The sequence below is a fragment of the Perognathus longimembris genome, chromosome 19 (genome assembly GCF_023159225.1).
Source record: "Perognathus longimembris pacificus isolate PPM17 chromosome 19, ASM2315922v1, whole genome shotgun sequence".
NCBI lineage: Eukaryota > Metazoa > Chordata > Mammalia > Rodentia > Heteromyidae > Perognathus > Perognathus longimembris.
This window is the reverse complement of record NC_063179.1, coordinates 2727364-2744600: the sequence shown is the minus strand read 5'-3', so window position 1 is coordinate 2744600 and position 17237 is coordinate 2727364. Positions and strand designations below refer to the sequence as shown.

Sequence of the window (17237 nt, the reverse complement as noted above, 5' to 3'; positions counted from 1 at the left end):
ATGGTTGTGTGGTAAATGACATTGGATTGTTCTCATACGGTCCCCAGTCCATACTATCATTCTGACTCTGCTTAGGACTTGCCGGTTGTGTGGTAACTGACACTGGGCTGTTTTCACGCTGCCCCCAGTCCATACTATCACTATGACCCTGCTTAGGACTTGCCGGTTGTGTGGTAACTGACACTGAGCTGTTTTCACGCTGTCCTGAGTCCACACTAACACCCTGACCCTGCTTAGGACTTGCTGGTTGTGTGGTAACTGACACTGGATTGTTCTCATGCGGTCCCCAGTCCATACTATCACTCTGACCCTGCTTAGGACTTGCTGGTTGTGTGGTAAATGACAATGGGCTGTTTTCACACTGTCCTGAGTCGACGCTAACACTCTGACTCTGCTTAGGACTTGCCGGTTGTGTAGTAAATGACAATGGGCTGTTTTCACACTGTCCTGAGTCGACACTAACACTCTGACTCTGCTTAGGACTTGCCGGTTGTGTGGTAAGTGATACTGGACTGTTTTCGCGCTGTCCTGAGTCCACACTATCACTCTGACCTTGCTTAGGACTTGCTGGTTGTGTGGTAAGTGACAATGGGGTGTTCTCATGCTGTCCCGAGTCCACACTAACACTCTGACTCTGCTTAGGACTTGCTGGTTGTGTGGTGAGTGACAGTGGGGTGTTCTCACGCTGTCCTGAGTCCACACTAACACTCTGACCCTGCTTAGGACTTGCTGGTTGTGTGGTGAGTGACAGTGGGGTGTTCTCATGCTGTCCTGAGTCCACACTAACACTCTGACTCTGCTTAGGACTTGCCGGCTGTGTGGTGAGTGACACTGGACTGTTTTCACGCTGTCCTGATTCCACACTAACACTGTGACTCTGCTTAGGACTTGCCGGCTGTGTGGTGAGTGACACTGGACTGTTTTCACGCTGTCCTGATTCCACACTAACACTGTGACTCTGCTTAGGACTTGCCGGTTGTGTGGTGAGTGACACTGGACTGAGCAGTAAGGAAGCAGGGCTGGCGTGCTCTCCCGGAAGCTCACGCATGGCTGAAGAGCCTCTATTTTGGGAGGCTGGCACTGCCTGTTCTGAGGTAACACTTGGACTTTCTTCGCCACCTCTCCTTACTGAATCACCCTGGTGCCATGAAGTGCTTTTATCAAAACCAGAGTCCGTCTCGCTCAAGCAGGACTGTGAACTTGTGGAAGAAGGCGAAGCTGGCCTGGAATCTTGTCTTTCACTCTGTCCATCTTCCGTCATCCTCCTCAACACGGACAGAGCAAGCGTGGAGGCTTGGGTCGGGGTCTCCGGCCCCGGGCTCGGGGGGCACAGGCGGCTCCCCAGGCTGCTCCCCTGCACAGAGGGCTCTGGTGGCTCTGACGGCGCAGGCAGCATGTTTCGAGCTCGAAATCGTCCTTGGACCCGAGGCTGCTCGGGGGGCTCCGCCCTGGCCGGCCTCCCTGCGTCGTTCATGTACTGCAACCTCGAGGGCTGAGGATGGCTGAAGCTGGACGAGGGCGCGGAGGTGGAGGCGGAGCTTGCCCCGGCCTCTGCCCCCCCTGGACCCATGCCGTCACCGGGGTCATCATCTTCTGAGTCCGACGATTCGGAGGTCGACTCCTGCTCGTCTTCCTGATCCTTGGCTGGTTCCCGAGGTGTCCTCGGAAAAGAGCCAAAATCCGAGGTGGACGGCATGTCGCCAGCAAACGCACACCGGGGGAGCCCGGAGAGGGGCGATCCCAGCTTTTTCGACGACGACGAGGCTTCCTCGTCAGAGCCGAGGAGCTCTTTCAGCGGCCGCTTGACGAGGGGCATGAAGTACAAACCGGAGCTCGCGGCCGCGGGCTCCCCGCCTCGGGGCGGCCCGCCCGACAGCTTTTCCACCGACAGGCTCCGGGAGGGCCCGGGAAGCACGCGCTCGGCCACGCGCTCGGCCGGCGCCGGCGCACTCCTCGGCCCGGCCTCCGCGCGCCTCTCGGCCTCAGCTGCCCGGCTGCCTCGGCCGCCCGTGAGGTCTCGGGGCGCGGCCCCGGCTGCGGTCGAAGGCTCTCCCAGGGGCGCTGCGGAAGCTTTCACTCCACGGACTGCAAACTTACTGAGAACCTGGGCCGCCTCTTTTGATTTGGCGCCATGTCCGTTATTTTTTCTGGACAGGCCAAAACAAGCCTGTGCGTCGGCTATGTCATCTTCTGAGGCATCAGAATCTCCATGTGTGGCCAGGTCATTATCGCTGGAATCCGTGTACTCTCCAAAGTAGGTTTCCTTAAAATGACATACACGATGCTGGTTACACACATGTTCAATGACCAAACATGACGATCAGCATCAATGACATGGGCACGTGGCAACCCACCCATTCACGCCACGCTCACGGAGTAACTGCCCTCCTCCCGAGCCCTGCTCCACCCAGGACCCAAGGGGTGTCTGTTCCTCTCCCCTGAAGGTCACACTATCAATTGTTGCTCGTCTGACTGCTCCAACCTTCTCAAACCAGTCCCATTTCTTTGACACCAATGTCACAGATTGGGTCCAGATGCAGGGGAAGGTAAATAGTGTGCAGAATCTAGCCTTGACCATGGTCCTTCCTGCTTTCTGAGCATCCCTCTGGCCCTACTCAGTCACCCTGCAATGTGATCAAACAGAAACAAGCAACTGAAAACCGCGCGGCCTACGCCTTTGGACTCGCCTAGGATTCCCCCCTGTGCTGCAGAGAACATGGAAACTCTTCCCAGGCTGGCGTGGAACACAGGCCAGTGTGGCCCACGCCCTTCCTCCCCAACCTCAACACAATGGCCCTGGCCTCGCATCCCTCTCTGCCTCCCTGCCGCAGCCCTGGGCCTGGCTAGCTTGATGTCTAGGCGGTAACAGATATACGGGCTATATCCTGAAGGGAGCTCACATTTACTTGACCCCTCAGCAAATGTCTGCAAATCTGCTTTGTCAAGATTGCCTCGCTAAGAAACACTGAAAGTACAAAAAAGAAATATAGAGAACTCAAGTGAAGGTGAAGAATTCAGCTACTAGAAGCCAATGACTACTTATGGTATACATGGGGCTTATTCTAACACTATAAACCCTACACCTGCAGGTTTGTGTTTGACTCAGTCCTTACCTATTACCACTGCTGGGCACTAGTGATAAACTCAAGGACACAGTGTTCTTACAGAAAACTTGTAATATGGTTGTGGTAAAGAACAAATAAAATTGCAACCATAAAGCAAAATAAAAGACACACTATACATATTGACCCAATGGGCACTATATGTTTTGTTTAACTTAACACACTAGTGTCTAATAAGATTGGCTGAAATGGATGGTTTTGCCTCAGTCTACCAAATTCCCTCGGAGGAACATGGACCCAGACAGACAAACGCAAACCACCCACATGAACCTGAATTTGGAGGAATGACTCACAGGGGCCAGTAAGGAAGGTAATGGGCGCCGGTGGTTTGGCGAAGATGTCAGAGGCGGAGAGGGCACGGGAGACACAAGAGGAAGAGGAAGTCTGAAGAAGTCAATTGCAGCTTGAAGATCTTCATCAACCATCGGCACGGGGCCAGGAGAGTCCGCTCTGTCCGCATCCCCAGGACCCTGCATTAACACCTCAGGACTCCGGCCTTCACTAGAAACGGGGTGAGGACTGGGCGTAGCTCCGAAGGGCCTCTCCTGCTGCACACCTGCACAGGAAGTGGAGCTCTCCTCCACCTCCATGGACAGCTCTGCCAGGCATGTCGGCACTTCCGCGGCCCTGGGGGGACTGTCGCGTGATGGGGACGGGGTGCCATCCTCCCTAGATGTGCTGAAACTGCTGTCGTCTTGGGCAAATTTTTCTGGGGCAGGAGAAAGGAGATAAGTAGATATCAAATACTCATCGTATCAAGAAAATGTTTTTCAAAAACCCTTGGATTAACAATTCAAAATGCTTGTAATGTGAGGTTCATTTAAACTGAGACTTTTTTTTTGCAAAAGCAGCTGATCAGTTTCTAAACATTATCCCAGCAAGGTCGCGGGAGGTGATCGACGGCGAGGACAGAGGGGCTGAGACGGCTCCCACCAACAGCGTGACACGCTGGCATCGCCACAGGGGGGCGGCCTGGCGGACTCCCTCAGGCTCCACACAGAATGTTCTGCAGGAGAACGTGGCGGGGCAGCAGCTCCGTGCACGCACGGTGACGCAGTGCCCTCTGGCTGAAATCAACTGGTACCTCTCACCTACCCTTGGCCATTTCTGCACAACACTACGATAACTCACACGATAGGGCAACACAAAAGTCATCAGAAAAGCTCTTCAGGAATCTGACTTTGGTAATGATTATCAGCAAAGATTGGTGGGCCCCTGGAAACCTTCACGAACCTCTGCAACATGTGAAAGGTGTTTTATAAAAATAATCAGAGCTCTCTACAAACATGGGGGTTATAAGGCTAAGTAAGAAAGGAGATTCAATCGGCAGTACTGAACATAAGTACTCCAAACAGGATGGAGTGTACCTAGCGGCACAGGAGCCCCCTCGAGAGGACCCCGTCGTCACCAGCCACAGGGGCCCCCCCTGAGAGGACCCCGTCACCACCCACGGGGGCCCCCCTCGAGAGGACCCCGTCACCGGCCACGGGAGCCCCCTCGAGAGGACCCCGTCACCAGCCATGGGAGCCCCCTCGAGAGGACCCCGTCACCAGCCACGGGAGCCCCCCTTGAGAGGACCCCGTCACCAGCCACGGGAGCCCCCCTTGAGAGGACCCCGTCACCGGCTACGGGAGCCACCACTAATGAGTGGAGGACATTAAAGACCTTAGCTAATGAATGGGAAAGTGAGTAGCATAGAAACCACTGTCAGGCCCACACTGGAGCAGCAAGCGTGGCCGGCACGACGGCTCGGGATCGTGGATTCCCTGGCAGCAAGCAGTCTGGGAATGCACAGCCACACTGCCCCTCTGCAGCTCAGCGCCCTGAGCACAGGGAGACAGCCCTGCGGAGGTCCAACACGCCACGATGACCAGCTTTCCGTAAAATAACACTGTCTAGCCACCAAAGGCGTGAACAGTGAGGAAAGTCAGGAAACTGTCAGCCCCTGAGCAGTAAAATGAACTCAAGATGATTCCCAAAGGTAACGTGGGCTCCGACTGGACTCCGGAAAGGGAGAGGACATGGGTGGGAAAACGTGTGCCAATCACAAGAGCTCTACGGCTCACTTCACAAGATTGTACCAAATACTCCAGTTTCCAGCTCTGGAGTGATCTGCGTTGGGACGCTAAGGGGATTCTGGGCAGAGATCCGTAACTCTCCTAGTATGAGCACAATGGAAGCACTGGGGCTGCATTCAGGGCCACGTTCTCATTAAGCTGCTGCTCTGTCATATTCCCAGTCCTTGACTTTATGATTATTCCAGAGACATATTCTAGAAACTTTTCTGCTACGCCAGCCTCCAACTGTGATTTTCTGGTTTCTCAGCCTTCTGAGTAGCTAGGATTACAAGAGTGATCCGTCAGTACGTGGAAGGGGAAAATAATATATTTTAAGGTTCAAGGTGATTCTAAATTTGCCATGTTTTTCCTTCTACCTTGGGAAAAGTTACAGCAATAAACATACCCTCAAAAACGTGTGTTTTTAAATGAAAACATCAGATTATGAAATGAAGAAGCTCATTTCACTAATACATTCAAAGTATAAAGTATATCAATTATGACTACTTACTAACTCGGAGGCTGAAAAGAATCCCTAGGCACAAGCAACTAGACTGCCGAGACTAACTTGGGACCTGCCGCTTCCACCAGGCTGCTGTCAGGACTACTACTCACAAGGCAAATTGAGGGAAACACATTCAAAGGAGCCACATCGAGTGAGCCTCATAAACCAGCAAGTTCTGAACCCACTAAGAACAAAACGTGTCCATGAACTTTCTGGAGAAAAGCCTAGAAGGAAAATGAGATGCACATTTCTATCATTTAGATTAATTATACATAAGAAATTAGTAAGATAATAAAAACCTGATTACAACCACTTTAACCTTGCAGAAGTCAGCTACTTTCTCCCCTTTTATTAAGAAGGGCTATTATTTATTTCCAAATCTGAAATCCTGAGTAGACTGAGAACATGACAGAGTGTCTCCAGGACATCTTTCTGCAAATAAGGAGTTGAAAGGAACTTGTAACATGAAATGATTTAAAACCAGTGCCCCCACCCTTCCACTTTCTACATACCTGCCAGATACACCTGGTCATTGTTCCGAATGTTCCTTAGTGAAAGCTGTTCAATTCTGCTAGTCTTTTTTGCTGGTTGGTTTTTAGGCTACCCACTTTTTGCCCAGGCACCCCTGGACTGCAATCCTATTTGTGCTTCCTCATGGAGACGGGACAGGTAAACACCACTGTGCCCGCCACTGGCTGACACGGGGTCTCACAGACTTTCTGGGCCAGGACTGGCTCCCAACTGTGACCCACCCCTCAGTCCCTGCCTCCCAACCAAGCAGGACCGCAAGGTTGAGCACCAAGCCTGGCTCCCGCACCCAGCCTTGTCTCTTGAAATGGAGTCTTGCCATGTTTTTCCCCCCTGGCTGGGCTGGCACTACAATCTTCTCAATGTCCCGCATGGCTGGGATTTCAGGAATGAACCACTGTACCTGGCTTGTGAATTTCCCCATTTCTTATTTTATTTATTTATTTTTTTGCCAGTCCTGGGCCTATGGACTCAGGGCCTGAGCAATGTCCCTGGCTTCTTTTTGCTCAAGGCTAGCACTCTGCCACTTGAGCCACAGCGCCACTTCTGGCCATTTTCTGTATATGTGGTGTTAGGGAATTGATCCCTGGGCCTCATGTATACGAGGCAAGCACTCTTGCCACTAGGCCATATCCCCAGCCCTGAATTTCCCCATTTCTGTGTGAGTAAACCCATCTCACCTGGAGTGCGCCTGCCGACGTCACCGGGGAGTCTTTGCGCTGTGTTCACACACAGCCAGAGTTCCTTCAGGAGCAGTTTTACTTTTCCTGTGAAAGAGCAATGTATTAACACCATGCTAATTGGCTGAACCCACCTGAGGTCCAAATACATTTCTGTGAAACAGCATTTATTAGGGACTCATCAAACTCAGTCACTGTGCACAGCTTGCTTATTAATGATAAAAACATCTACAATAATTGTGTAAAAAAATTAATCAGGGCTAGGAATGTGGCTCAGTGGTAAAGTACCTGCCTAACACACATGAAGCCTTCGGTTCGATTCCTCAGCCCTACATAAACAGAAAAGGCCAGAAGTAGTGCTGTGGCTCAAGCGGTAGAGTGCTGGCCTTGAGCAAAAGAAGCCAGAGAGAGTGCTCAGGCCCTGAGTCCAGGACCCACAACTGGCCAAAAAAAATTAAAAAAAAAAAAAAAAAAAACAAATAAAACAATCAGTACATGTTGGTTTGTTTTTTTTTTTTTAATTTTTTTGGAGGGGGTAGATAGGCATAAGACTCAACCCAGTCTACTAATTGAAGTTTCTGCACTGCACAAATGAATTCTTAGCCTATGTATGTTCCACAGAAAGCTCTGAGATAGATAGGGACAGAGGCAGTCAATGGGTAAAATGTACGAGTCTGGGACTCTAGATATTCCACAAGAATGGCAGTGAAGCATCCCGTAGACAGGAAGGCTGCAGATCATCAGTTGAGCAGGCCATCAATAAACTGGGTGGGAAGGGCTGTAGTAGTGACCCATGGATACAGGGGAGGAAAGGCTGGAACACATGTGTAGGAGCAGGTGCATAAGTGTAGACACATACATGTGAGTAAACAGAGAAGCACATGCTTTCATAAATAAAACCTTTGAAATTTGTACCCATCTTCAAAGGATCTCTTTTCTTAAAATAGGTAGAACTACTGATTCAAGTTGAAAGACCAAGGGAAGTGAAATCACGACTGCCCTAATGAAATTTTAAGATCGCAAGTCTAAGGTTTTTAAAGCTTTAACATGTAGTTGTACACAAATTCCAAACATACCTTCAAGACCAGAAAATATGCATGAAAATATAAATAAGAACAGCTTGTGGTGAAGTGTGCATAAAAAAAAACAGCCAAACTAATTAAAATTCAACTAAAAGTAGCTCATGTATTAGGTAACTTCAGACCACTTCAATGTTTCAAGTTTCCTAAAGTTTCTAAATTTGAGCATTTGTTGAAAGCAGTGAAATTTTTCATCCAGTTCAGAGATGAAAGACGAATCTTTTAAACCAAAATATTCCCAAAAATCAATTACAGACTTAAAAACAGGTTGGTTTTACATAAAATGGCAAACTCAAGTTGCTCCAAAAGTGAAGTCCGCGGAAAGGGGACCAGGAAACATGGGGGGGGCGTCGTTATTAATGAATTTGAACAACTCTCCTGAGCACAATCCGCCTGGCATTTACTGTGAGGTTCCGAGATTTTTGAGTTCCAAAATTCTGTAATTGAACAGCTTATCTACATTGTGATTTAACCTACCCAAAGCTTCCAAACACTGTAATCCCCTTTGCTTAAATGACCTGACCAGGATCCCTGCTTATTACGTATAACCAAAGCAGCAAACAGGGAACCTTAAAAAAAAAGAAAAAACGTTACTTTTCCATTCTCACGGAGGAGACTAATAACCAGCGATACGCCTGGTCTAAAAGACCACTCATTACTTCTCATCTGCCCACCCAAAAGCTATCCTCCCCAACCAAGCAAAACAAAACAAACAAACAAAAAAAAACCCATCCTCAGTGTGGTTTCAGTACTTGGTTGTGAAGGTAAAACCTATGAGGCACTTAAGATCACGTCTGGACGTTTCCGCTCCACTGCATTGTCTAATTATGTATCAATAATACACTTGTTTAATGATGAAAGATTGATGATTATGGTATGAGAGTATGAGGCCAGATGAGGAGTTCTTTCCTTTTATTATTCCAAACCTCTATTCTCCTGATAAATCTTCACCGCCTATTTGCTCATTCACTGGGAATTCAGGTGAGACTGTCTAGTCACAGGTATGTTCAGGAAGGATGGACAACTTCATCCAGAAATGTAACACTACGTGTTTAGGTCTTCCTTTTGCATCTTCAGGACATCAGAGTTTTTCTCCTAGAAGCACTGCATGCTGTTTAGGTCTTCTCCTAGAAGCCTAATGTTCCAATCACCATTGGAGAGTGGCTTATGTCTATTCCATTCCTTCTCTGACAGAATCATGGAATGTCATGGGGTACACACAGCAAGCACACAGCAAACCTATGTGCTTTGGCACATCTCATGCTGTTTCCAGCGGTGGCGACTTGGACTCTTACTTGGTATTTGCCGTGTTTAAGCATGCATGTATGTTGATCCCCTATACAGAAGCCTTGTTTCTGAGAGCAAGGCCTCATCTTTCTCAAGGTTAAACTCTTTCATCTCACCAAATCATTATTTCTTAATTAGAAATTGGTGGAGAGCTGGGCGCTGGTGGCTCATGCTTGTTATCCTAGCTACTCAGGAGGCTGAGATCAGAGGATTGTGGTTCAAAGCCAGCTGGGGCAAGAGAGTCTGTGCAACTCTTCAATGAACCACTCACAAACCGCAAGTGGCACTGTGGCTCAAGTGGGAGAGCGCTACCCTTGAGCACAAAGGAGCTTAGGGATGGAGCCAGGCCCTGAGTTCAAACCTCATAACCAAAACCAAAACCACAAAGAAGTAGGTGTTGAATGAAGGCAAACAACTGTTTTTCTTTTACTTCCGTTACCTCCCTTCCTCTTTTTTCCCCCCCCATTCACTACTGGAGTTTAAACTCAGGGCCTCAACTTTGCTAGACAGGTATTCTACCACTTGATCAATGCTGCTAGTCTTATTTTGTTGCATAATTTATCACTGTTCTTTTTGTACAAAGTGTTTTCCTTGAGTCTAAATTTTTAGAACTATTCCTTATGTAGTAAATATAGATTCTTGGTTTATGAACTATAGGATCCTATTTTACTACATGTGAGCGGGGGCATGTAATACAACTGTAAAAATTTATACAGAACATATAAACATCTTCTAGGTACAGTAGTGGTGACTATAACTACCCAATTTTATGATGTCCACACCCTCTGGAAACCACTCATGTCACAGGTACACATACAGAAGAAAAAGAAACCCCTACATGGAGTTGCAGACTGTGGCAAAGGTCAGACAAGTTTCCCAAACCTGCAGGGTGGCATCCTCTCCCCCTTCAATCAGTTACCTGGGAAGTGCTGGTGTCCTGCCCCTCACACACCTGAGACCACTTCCTTTGCAATTGTTACTACCTGATTTCCATCTTCCTCATTAACTTCCTTTACTGATGACTAAAGTGTAACTATCCAGGAAAGCTACCTTTTAGTTTACTTATCTGAGAAAGTTTCTCATTATGTAGGCCTGGCTTATATAAAGACTTCCCTGCCTCAGTCTTCCCAGTGCTGGGATTATAGGGTGGTCGCCACCAGGTCATCTGGAGAGCTACTTGTTGTTTGGGTCATTTTTAGTGGCATTTGAAAGGACAGTCAACTCAGTACTCCTCAGTGCCAAGTTTTCCCATTTCTCCCAAAGTCAAACAGCAACAGGAAAAAGCACCAAGGATACAGTTTAGAATCAGGAATTAAACTTGTCAAGGTCTAGAGATAACTTCATGTATTTATTTTCTTGGAAAAAGTCAAATATACAATGGACAGTGTTCATGCCATCATCATTAGCATACATAAGACCAAAAGACAAATTCATTTCACTTGAGATAACAAGCTCTTTGAAAAAAAAAAAAAAGGCAAACTATAAGGACAAAGAATAACTACATAGGGGAAGTTTAGAGGACCCTACTTTAAACCAGTGAGACCTAAAGAAAATCTGCTGTTCTAGTGAAGAAAATTAAACCCAACGTGGACTATTACCTGGGAAGTAAAATGCTGCAGTTTCCTCTCGCTCTGGGGACCACAAATTGTCAGCCTCCCTTTCTACATACAAGAGCACCAAAAAGGTAGCTGTGGCACAGGTTAGTGACACCTGACAATACCAGTGCCCAACTGCCGAGACATGTGAATTGTTAAAGTCCTTACCCAAGAAAAACACATTCTTGTTTTAGTCTCAATTAAGAAAAGGCAGCTCTCTAAATTAAAGTTGAAAAAGAGGGTAACAGCAACCTCTCTCTTGGAAAGAAAAACAAAACACTTAAGGGTTTTAATCATATACACTTGGGGGGAAAAAGTGCTACCTTGGCTAGGTGAAAATACCACCATTTGCTCATTAAGCATTTTAATTCCATGCCCGCAAAACAAACTCAAGTTCATAATTTCCATTTTTAAAGTGAAAAGCATGATAAGAAATGGCCAAGGGTCAAACAAGCACCCAAGTGAAGGTCACACTCTCCCACTGTGATCCGTATGGGTCAGCAAGCAGCATCACCGTCACGAGCGCTCGCTAACACCAAAACACACTCACTTCCCTGGCTCCAAGGTTTCTAGCTTGCTTTTCTCAGGCCTCCCCGCAACGCTTAGAACGCACTGCAGGGCTTTGATTCTACTTTTCCTGTCTGACTCTTAACAGTGTTTACAAATTAAGCACTGAGTAAACTGGGTTAAATTAATGTAATAAATTGTAACCTACAGAGAAAATCTATGCTTGCTGAAAGGTCTGAAAATTACTTTTCCTTTCCCAAACAAACAATATTTTTTGTTACCTCTTTAACTCACTGTAGTAATAATACAGTGAATGTGTGTGTATATAAAATAAAACACACAGAAGATGAGCGCCCCCCCCCCAAAATATATGAATTCTTCTAATGGCACCTCTTCTGAAATGCACTTCTGAAATGCCAAGCTCTAGCATTTTCACAGTTATGTGAAAGAACAACATACAGACTCGAGAGCTTCTAAAAGTAACAGACAAGTAAAAGTTGAAATATACTCACTTTTATCTATGCTTCCATATGAATCACTTGAAATTTGTGTTCCAATATGTCTCAGCCCTAAAAACATGCGGGGAAAATAGTTTAAAAAACATTGCAGAGTGAAACAGACCTTTTCAGCAAGCTTTGAGGGAATATTTACCTTTTTTATTTTTCTGTTTAGAAAACTCATCAAGCCTTTCCTGTGGGAGGAGGAGGAAAGAAACAGAGGCTGAGTGTTTATTCTGCAGACACCGGGGGCCAAATGCAACCCCGGTGCACCTCAAGAGGCTACTGGGACTCTGGGAAGGAACCAAGTGGCCCGGCCCTAGTTAGTAACAACACAGAGAAACTCCATGAGTGCGGAGGGCGGGAATCTCACTATTATGTAATACCTGGGTCTTCTTAAATTCTTTCTCCAGTATTTTCTTCTCATTTCTTAGTTGCTTGAAATCTTGAGTTTGCTTGACAGCAGCCTCTGCATTTAAAAAGTGCAATGGGGCAAGAGGAAAATAATTTACCAACTTTACTACAGGGTTCATGGACTACTCAAAATCTATTCTATTACAAATGTTTCTTACTTTCTCCCCCGCTCCCACCCCCAGTTCTGGAACTTGAACCCAGGGCCTTGAGCTTGCACAGTAGGCACTCTACCACTAGAGCCAAGCCTCAAGTCCCCTTTTTGGAAACTCTTGGTTATGAGTTAAGGTTTCTCTATGCCTAGGCCAACCTGGGCTGCAGTCTTCCTTCCTGTCCTTCCCTGTATAGTAGTACTGCCCCTTCAGTATTTTACCAAAGTTAAATGCAGGAAGGCCTTTTGTTTTAAACTGTATACTAATTAACTTAGAGAATTGACGGAGACTGTAAAATTTTCTTCCCAAACCAGCCAAAGCAATTCCAATTCCTCTCACTCACAAGAAAGCACATAGACAGAAAAGATCCTGCCGGGCTTCTGGGTCTTCTGAAATTCAATAATCAGCAACAATCTCAGAGGTGTTAGAATAGCAATGCTGTCTCGGAATTAGTTAGACCCAATCATGCCAACTGGTGGTCAGAAAGACAACCTTCTTATTGTTACCGTAGCTATTGTTACCGTACCGTGACTTTTCCCTAGAATTCCCTGCCCTATGCTTTGATTAGAGATCAACTCATGAAATACTTTTATAGTCTGGACCTCTAGCAAACTGTGTACTCCAATTTGTGGTCCCAACGTGTCAGTGTGCACACCACCAAGCATTGGCTCTATGCAGACTTTAAGTATGACTGTGTTCACACACAATGCTGAGCAAAGGAGCCCTACCACTGCAATAACTGACTCCTCTAATATGCCAGTATTTCTTGGACAACAATTATTCTGTCATATCATTTTCTGGGAGAAATACTTCTGTTATGTGAAAAACAAAGACTACATTTTACTTCATACAACATCTCTTTTCCTAGCTGCACAGGCATTACGGGCCTTTAAAAATATCTCCTTAAACACTGACCCCCACAAACAAGCAGAAGGCAGGACCTACAATACTGCAACGTTGTTCTTAATGTCTATTGTCCAGGTCTGTGCAATAATAAAATCAGTGCGGGAAGCTGTTGGAACACTTGTAAAGCCGAGGTCTAACATGTTTGGTTGAATCTGGCTAAACCAGTGGCTGGGGCTACTCTCAGCAATCACTACTCTGCACGGCCTACCCCAACCACACGGAAGCTCGGAGTTGACACTGCAATACACCATGTGTGAGCTGAGCCCAACGACCGTGAGGCAGGTGAGGGGACTGCCGCGGCTCTCGGGAACTAAAGGAAGATGACGTGCGCAGAACGGGAACGCCACATCCCACTTGCTACGATTGGATGCTCTGTCCATGTCACACAACCACACAATGACTGAGGGCAAAAAGCAAACAACTCCGAGCATCTGACAGATTCCTGGGGTCCCTTCACACTCTGCCTACTTGATGAGGCTACAAGCCCCTAGGCAAAAGGTTATGTGTGTTGGGGGGGGAGGGGGAGATAGGATGTCAGACAACTCCCAAAGTAAGAACATTCATAAAAATTTTTCTACAAGTGTCTTTGATACTAAAACTAGTGATTTTATACTAAATATAGTAATTTTTCTAGTATCACTTATTACAGCTTACTGACCGTCTCCATGTACCGATCTGACAACAGAGAGAACTATAAAGCTCCCAATATGATTCAACCCCAAATTAAACCATTTTCAGTAATTCCTACCCCCCCCCCCCCACCGCGTGGTACTAGAGTTTAAGCTCAAGACTTTATACTACACTACTGCTCAACCCTATTTTGCACTATTTCATTATTTCTGTGTGTCTGTGTGTGCATGTGCACGTGTGTGTGTTGGTACCAGGGCATGTGCTCTCATTTGGTTTTGTGCTAACAGCTAAAGTTCTACCACAGGAGCCACCACTACCTCTCTAGTTTTGTGCTGGTTAACAGGAGATCAGAGTCTCATGGAGTTTTCCTGCTGGGCCCAGCTCCAACCCTGATCCTCGGATCTCAGCCTCCTGTACAGTTAAGATAACAGACACAAAACACTGGTACCCAGCTTGCGCCCATTCTATTTGAAATATGGTCTCAGTTCCTGCCCAGGAATGCTTTTGGACTACAATTCTCTAGTTTTTTCACTCCTCACAACAGCTGGGATGGTAGGCATGTATCACTCTAGCTTTTGATAAGATAGTCTCAGTTATGCCCAGGCTGGCCTAGAACCCTGATCTTCCTGATCTCAACCTCCCAAGTAGTTATAGACAGAAACCCCTGGTACTCAGCTAATTACTGCTTTTTTAATAGTATATATAAGTATTTTCTGCTACTACTCCGAGAACCACCACCTTTCTGGGACCACCATCTTCCCTCTCCATGTACTGATCTCACAACAGAGAGCAGAGGAATACACACACCTGCTTCCCAACAGATTCTTGGCTGCAGCTGTGCAGTTATGTACCATCAAAATCCACAACTACTCAACTACTTGGGAAAGCTCTACAGCCTTTGTCACTTTGTACGGCCAAGGGTTTACTCTTGTCCAGTAAAAATAGTGCCGCTTACCTTCCAGCTTCTTCACCTTAGCTTCTAGCTTCTTCTTCCTAGTAATCAAATTGTATAAGTTAAGTGGCAAAACAAAGCACAAAAAAATGCATTATAATTCAAAGTTCTAGGGGCTGGGGATATGCCCTAGTGGTAGAGGATTTACATGAAATGACACTGCGGCTCAAGTGGTAGAGTGCTAGTCTTGAGCAAAAAAAAACAAAAGAAGCCCCAGGACTGGCAATAAATAAATAATAATAATAAATAATTCATAATTGGGAAGATTTGTATAACAAAGTTTTTGTTGTTTTTTTTTTTGGCCAGTCCTGGGCCTTGGACTCAGGGCCTGAGCACTGTCCCTGGCTTCTTTTTGCTCAAGGCTAGCACTCTGCCACTTGAGCCACAGCACCACTTCTGGCCATTTTCTGTATACGTGGTGTTGGGGAATTGAACCCAGAGCCTCATGTATACGGGGCAAGCACTCTTGCCACTAGGCTATATTCCCAGCCCTGTATAACAAAGTTTTAATCACAACTAGCATCACATGTCAGTACCTGAAACTGCCATCAATTTTCTGGAGAGTAGAATATGCCAAGACAGAACTGTCATACAACACTGTAACATTCTGAGTGCATACTGTATGGACCTATCCCAGCTTTGCCAGAGCACATCTGTGACCTCCCCAAAGGGTGATCATCTGTTTTAAGATGGATTGCTGAGCACCAGAGAGGTCAGGTAGCTCACTGAGAAAGAACTGCATTACTGCCACATTACCTCATAGTGAACTGTGTGTACAGCTTGCTGTCTGCGACATAAGTGGATATGATATCAAATCTCAAAATACCCCACAAGAAACAAGATGCTCTCAACAGCCCTATCATTACTACTGGTAACAGAGATGCCCATTCCACACATGAGATACTATAACAGATGACATATGTTAACTATTAGTACAAACGAAGGAGCTAATAACAGTGTTTTACTTTTTTTTTTTTTGCGGGGGGGGGGGGTCAGTCCTGGGGCTTGAACTCAGGGCCTGGACACTCTCCCTGAGCTTCTTTTTGCTCAAAGTTAGCATTCTACCACTTGAGCCACAGCACTACTTCCAGTCTTTTCTGTTTATATGGTACTGAGGGATCAAACCCAGGGCTCCATGCATGCTAGATAAGCACTCTACCACTAAGCCACATTCCCAGCCCTGTTTTTACATCTTTCAAAGAAGGTATGACTTATGTCATAAGGTGGAAATGAAAGTTCCAAGACTAGTTTAGGATCACACAGCTAATTATGGCCAAAAAATCCAAAGACAGAGAAATACTATTGTTTATAGATTATTTTGTTTCAAAAATGTAACTAGTTATACAGTAATTTAAAAACTACTTACTGTGCATCACTTTTTAAGCATTCTTCTTTCACACGAGTATATTCCTGGTGAGAAGCCTGATATAACTTTAGAGAACTCTAAAAATAAGAAAACAGATGTGTTGCCCAAGTTAAAGTCAATGATCTTGATAAGCTAAGTTATTATCTTTTATTAGTATACAATTAAATAAGAAATGAGGGAGGAGATAACAAGTTTAATAAGAAATGTACTCACTGCCTTACGTATGAAACTGTAACCCCTGTACATCACTTTGAACACACACACACACACACACACACACACACACACACGCATGCACGCATAATCAACTACAATTCAATACAACCTGAAGAAAGAGCTTAGTATTAGTGACCAGAGCTAACTCTAGGGAACTGGCAAGTTGTTCAATAGGACAGAAGCTGGTCAAATGTGTGGTGTCTGCAGCTTGATGGGCCCACAGGCTGGGCGAGAGTACTGGTGAGCCTCAGAGGACAGCGGAGGTCACTCCTCGCAAGCACTAGACTAGTACCTCACCTCAACGATTTACCATCCCCCATGAGGCTCATCACATTTTGACAGGATGACTTATTCTTTCGAAAGATACTCTCACTGAGAGACTAATTAGGGTGTGTCATTGAATCACTGAAGTCTTTCTCCAATGTTCAGATTTTCTTGCAGATATTGTTAAAGAGCTTATATGAAGGACAGATAAAACTGAACATCATGATCATTTTATTTTAACTTTCACTGCACAGTTAAATAGACCAAGAATTTCTACAATAATAAGAAAACAAACTGGGTACCAGTGGCTCATGCCTGTAACCCTGGTTACTCAAGAGGCTGAGATCTGAGGATCACAGTTCAAAGACAACCTGGGCAAAGAAAGGGTGCGAGACTCTTATCTCCAATAAACTACTGAGAAAAAGCCAGAAGTGGCACTGTGGCTCAAGTGGCAGAATACAAGGCTTGAGCACAAAGAGGCTC

The 17237-nt window shown here is 46.0% G+C and overlaps 1 protein-coding gene across 1 annotated transcript in view; it reads right to left on the bottom strand.

Moving 5' to 3' along the window:
* Positions 1-17237, bottom strand: part of Ice1 (interactor of little elongation complex ELL subunit 1) — a 45304-nt gene that overhangs the window by 12252 nt on the left and 15815 nt on the right. Inside the window, exons 6-14 of the mRNA XM_048368343.1 lie at positions 16275-16351; positions 14912-14949; positions 12244-12326; positions 12012-12051; positions 11873-11929; positions 6893-6979; positions 3416-3831; positions 1557-2263; positions 160-1520 (exon numbers count right to left, since the gene is read on the bottom strand). Of these exons, the coding sequence (XP_048224300.1) occupies positions 160-1520; positions 1557-2263; positions 3416-3831; positions 6893-6979; positions 11873-11929; positions 12012-12051; positions 12244-12326; positions 14912-14949; positions 16275-16351 (2866 nt within the window). The remainder of the gene's footprint in view (positions 1-159; positions 1521-1556; positions 2264-3415; positions 3832-6892; positions 6980-11872; positions 11930-12011; positions 12052-12243; positions 12327-14911; positions 14950-16274; positions 16352-17237) is intronic.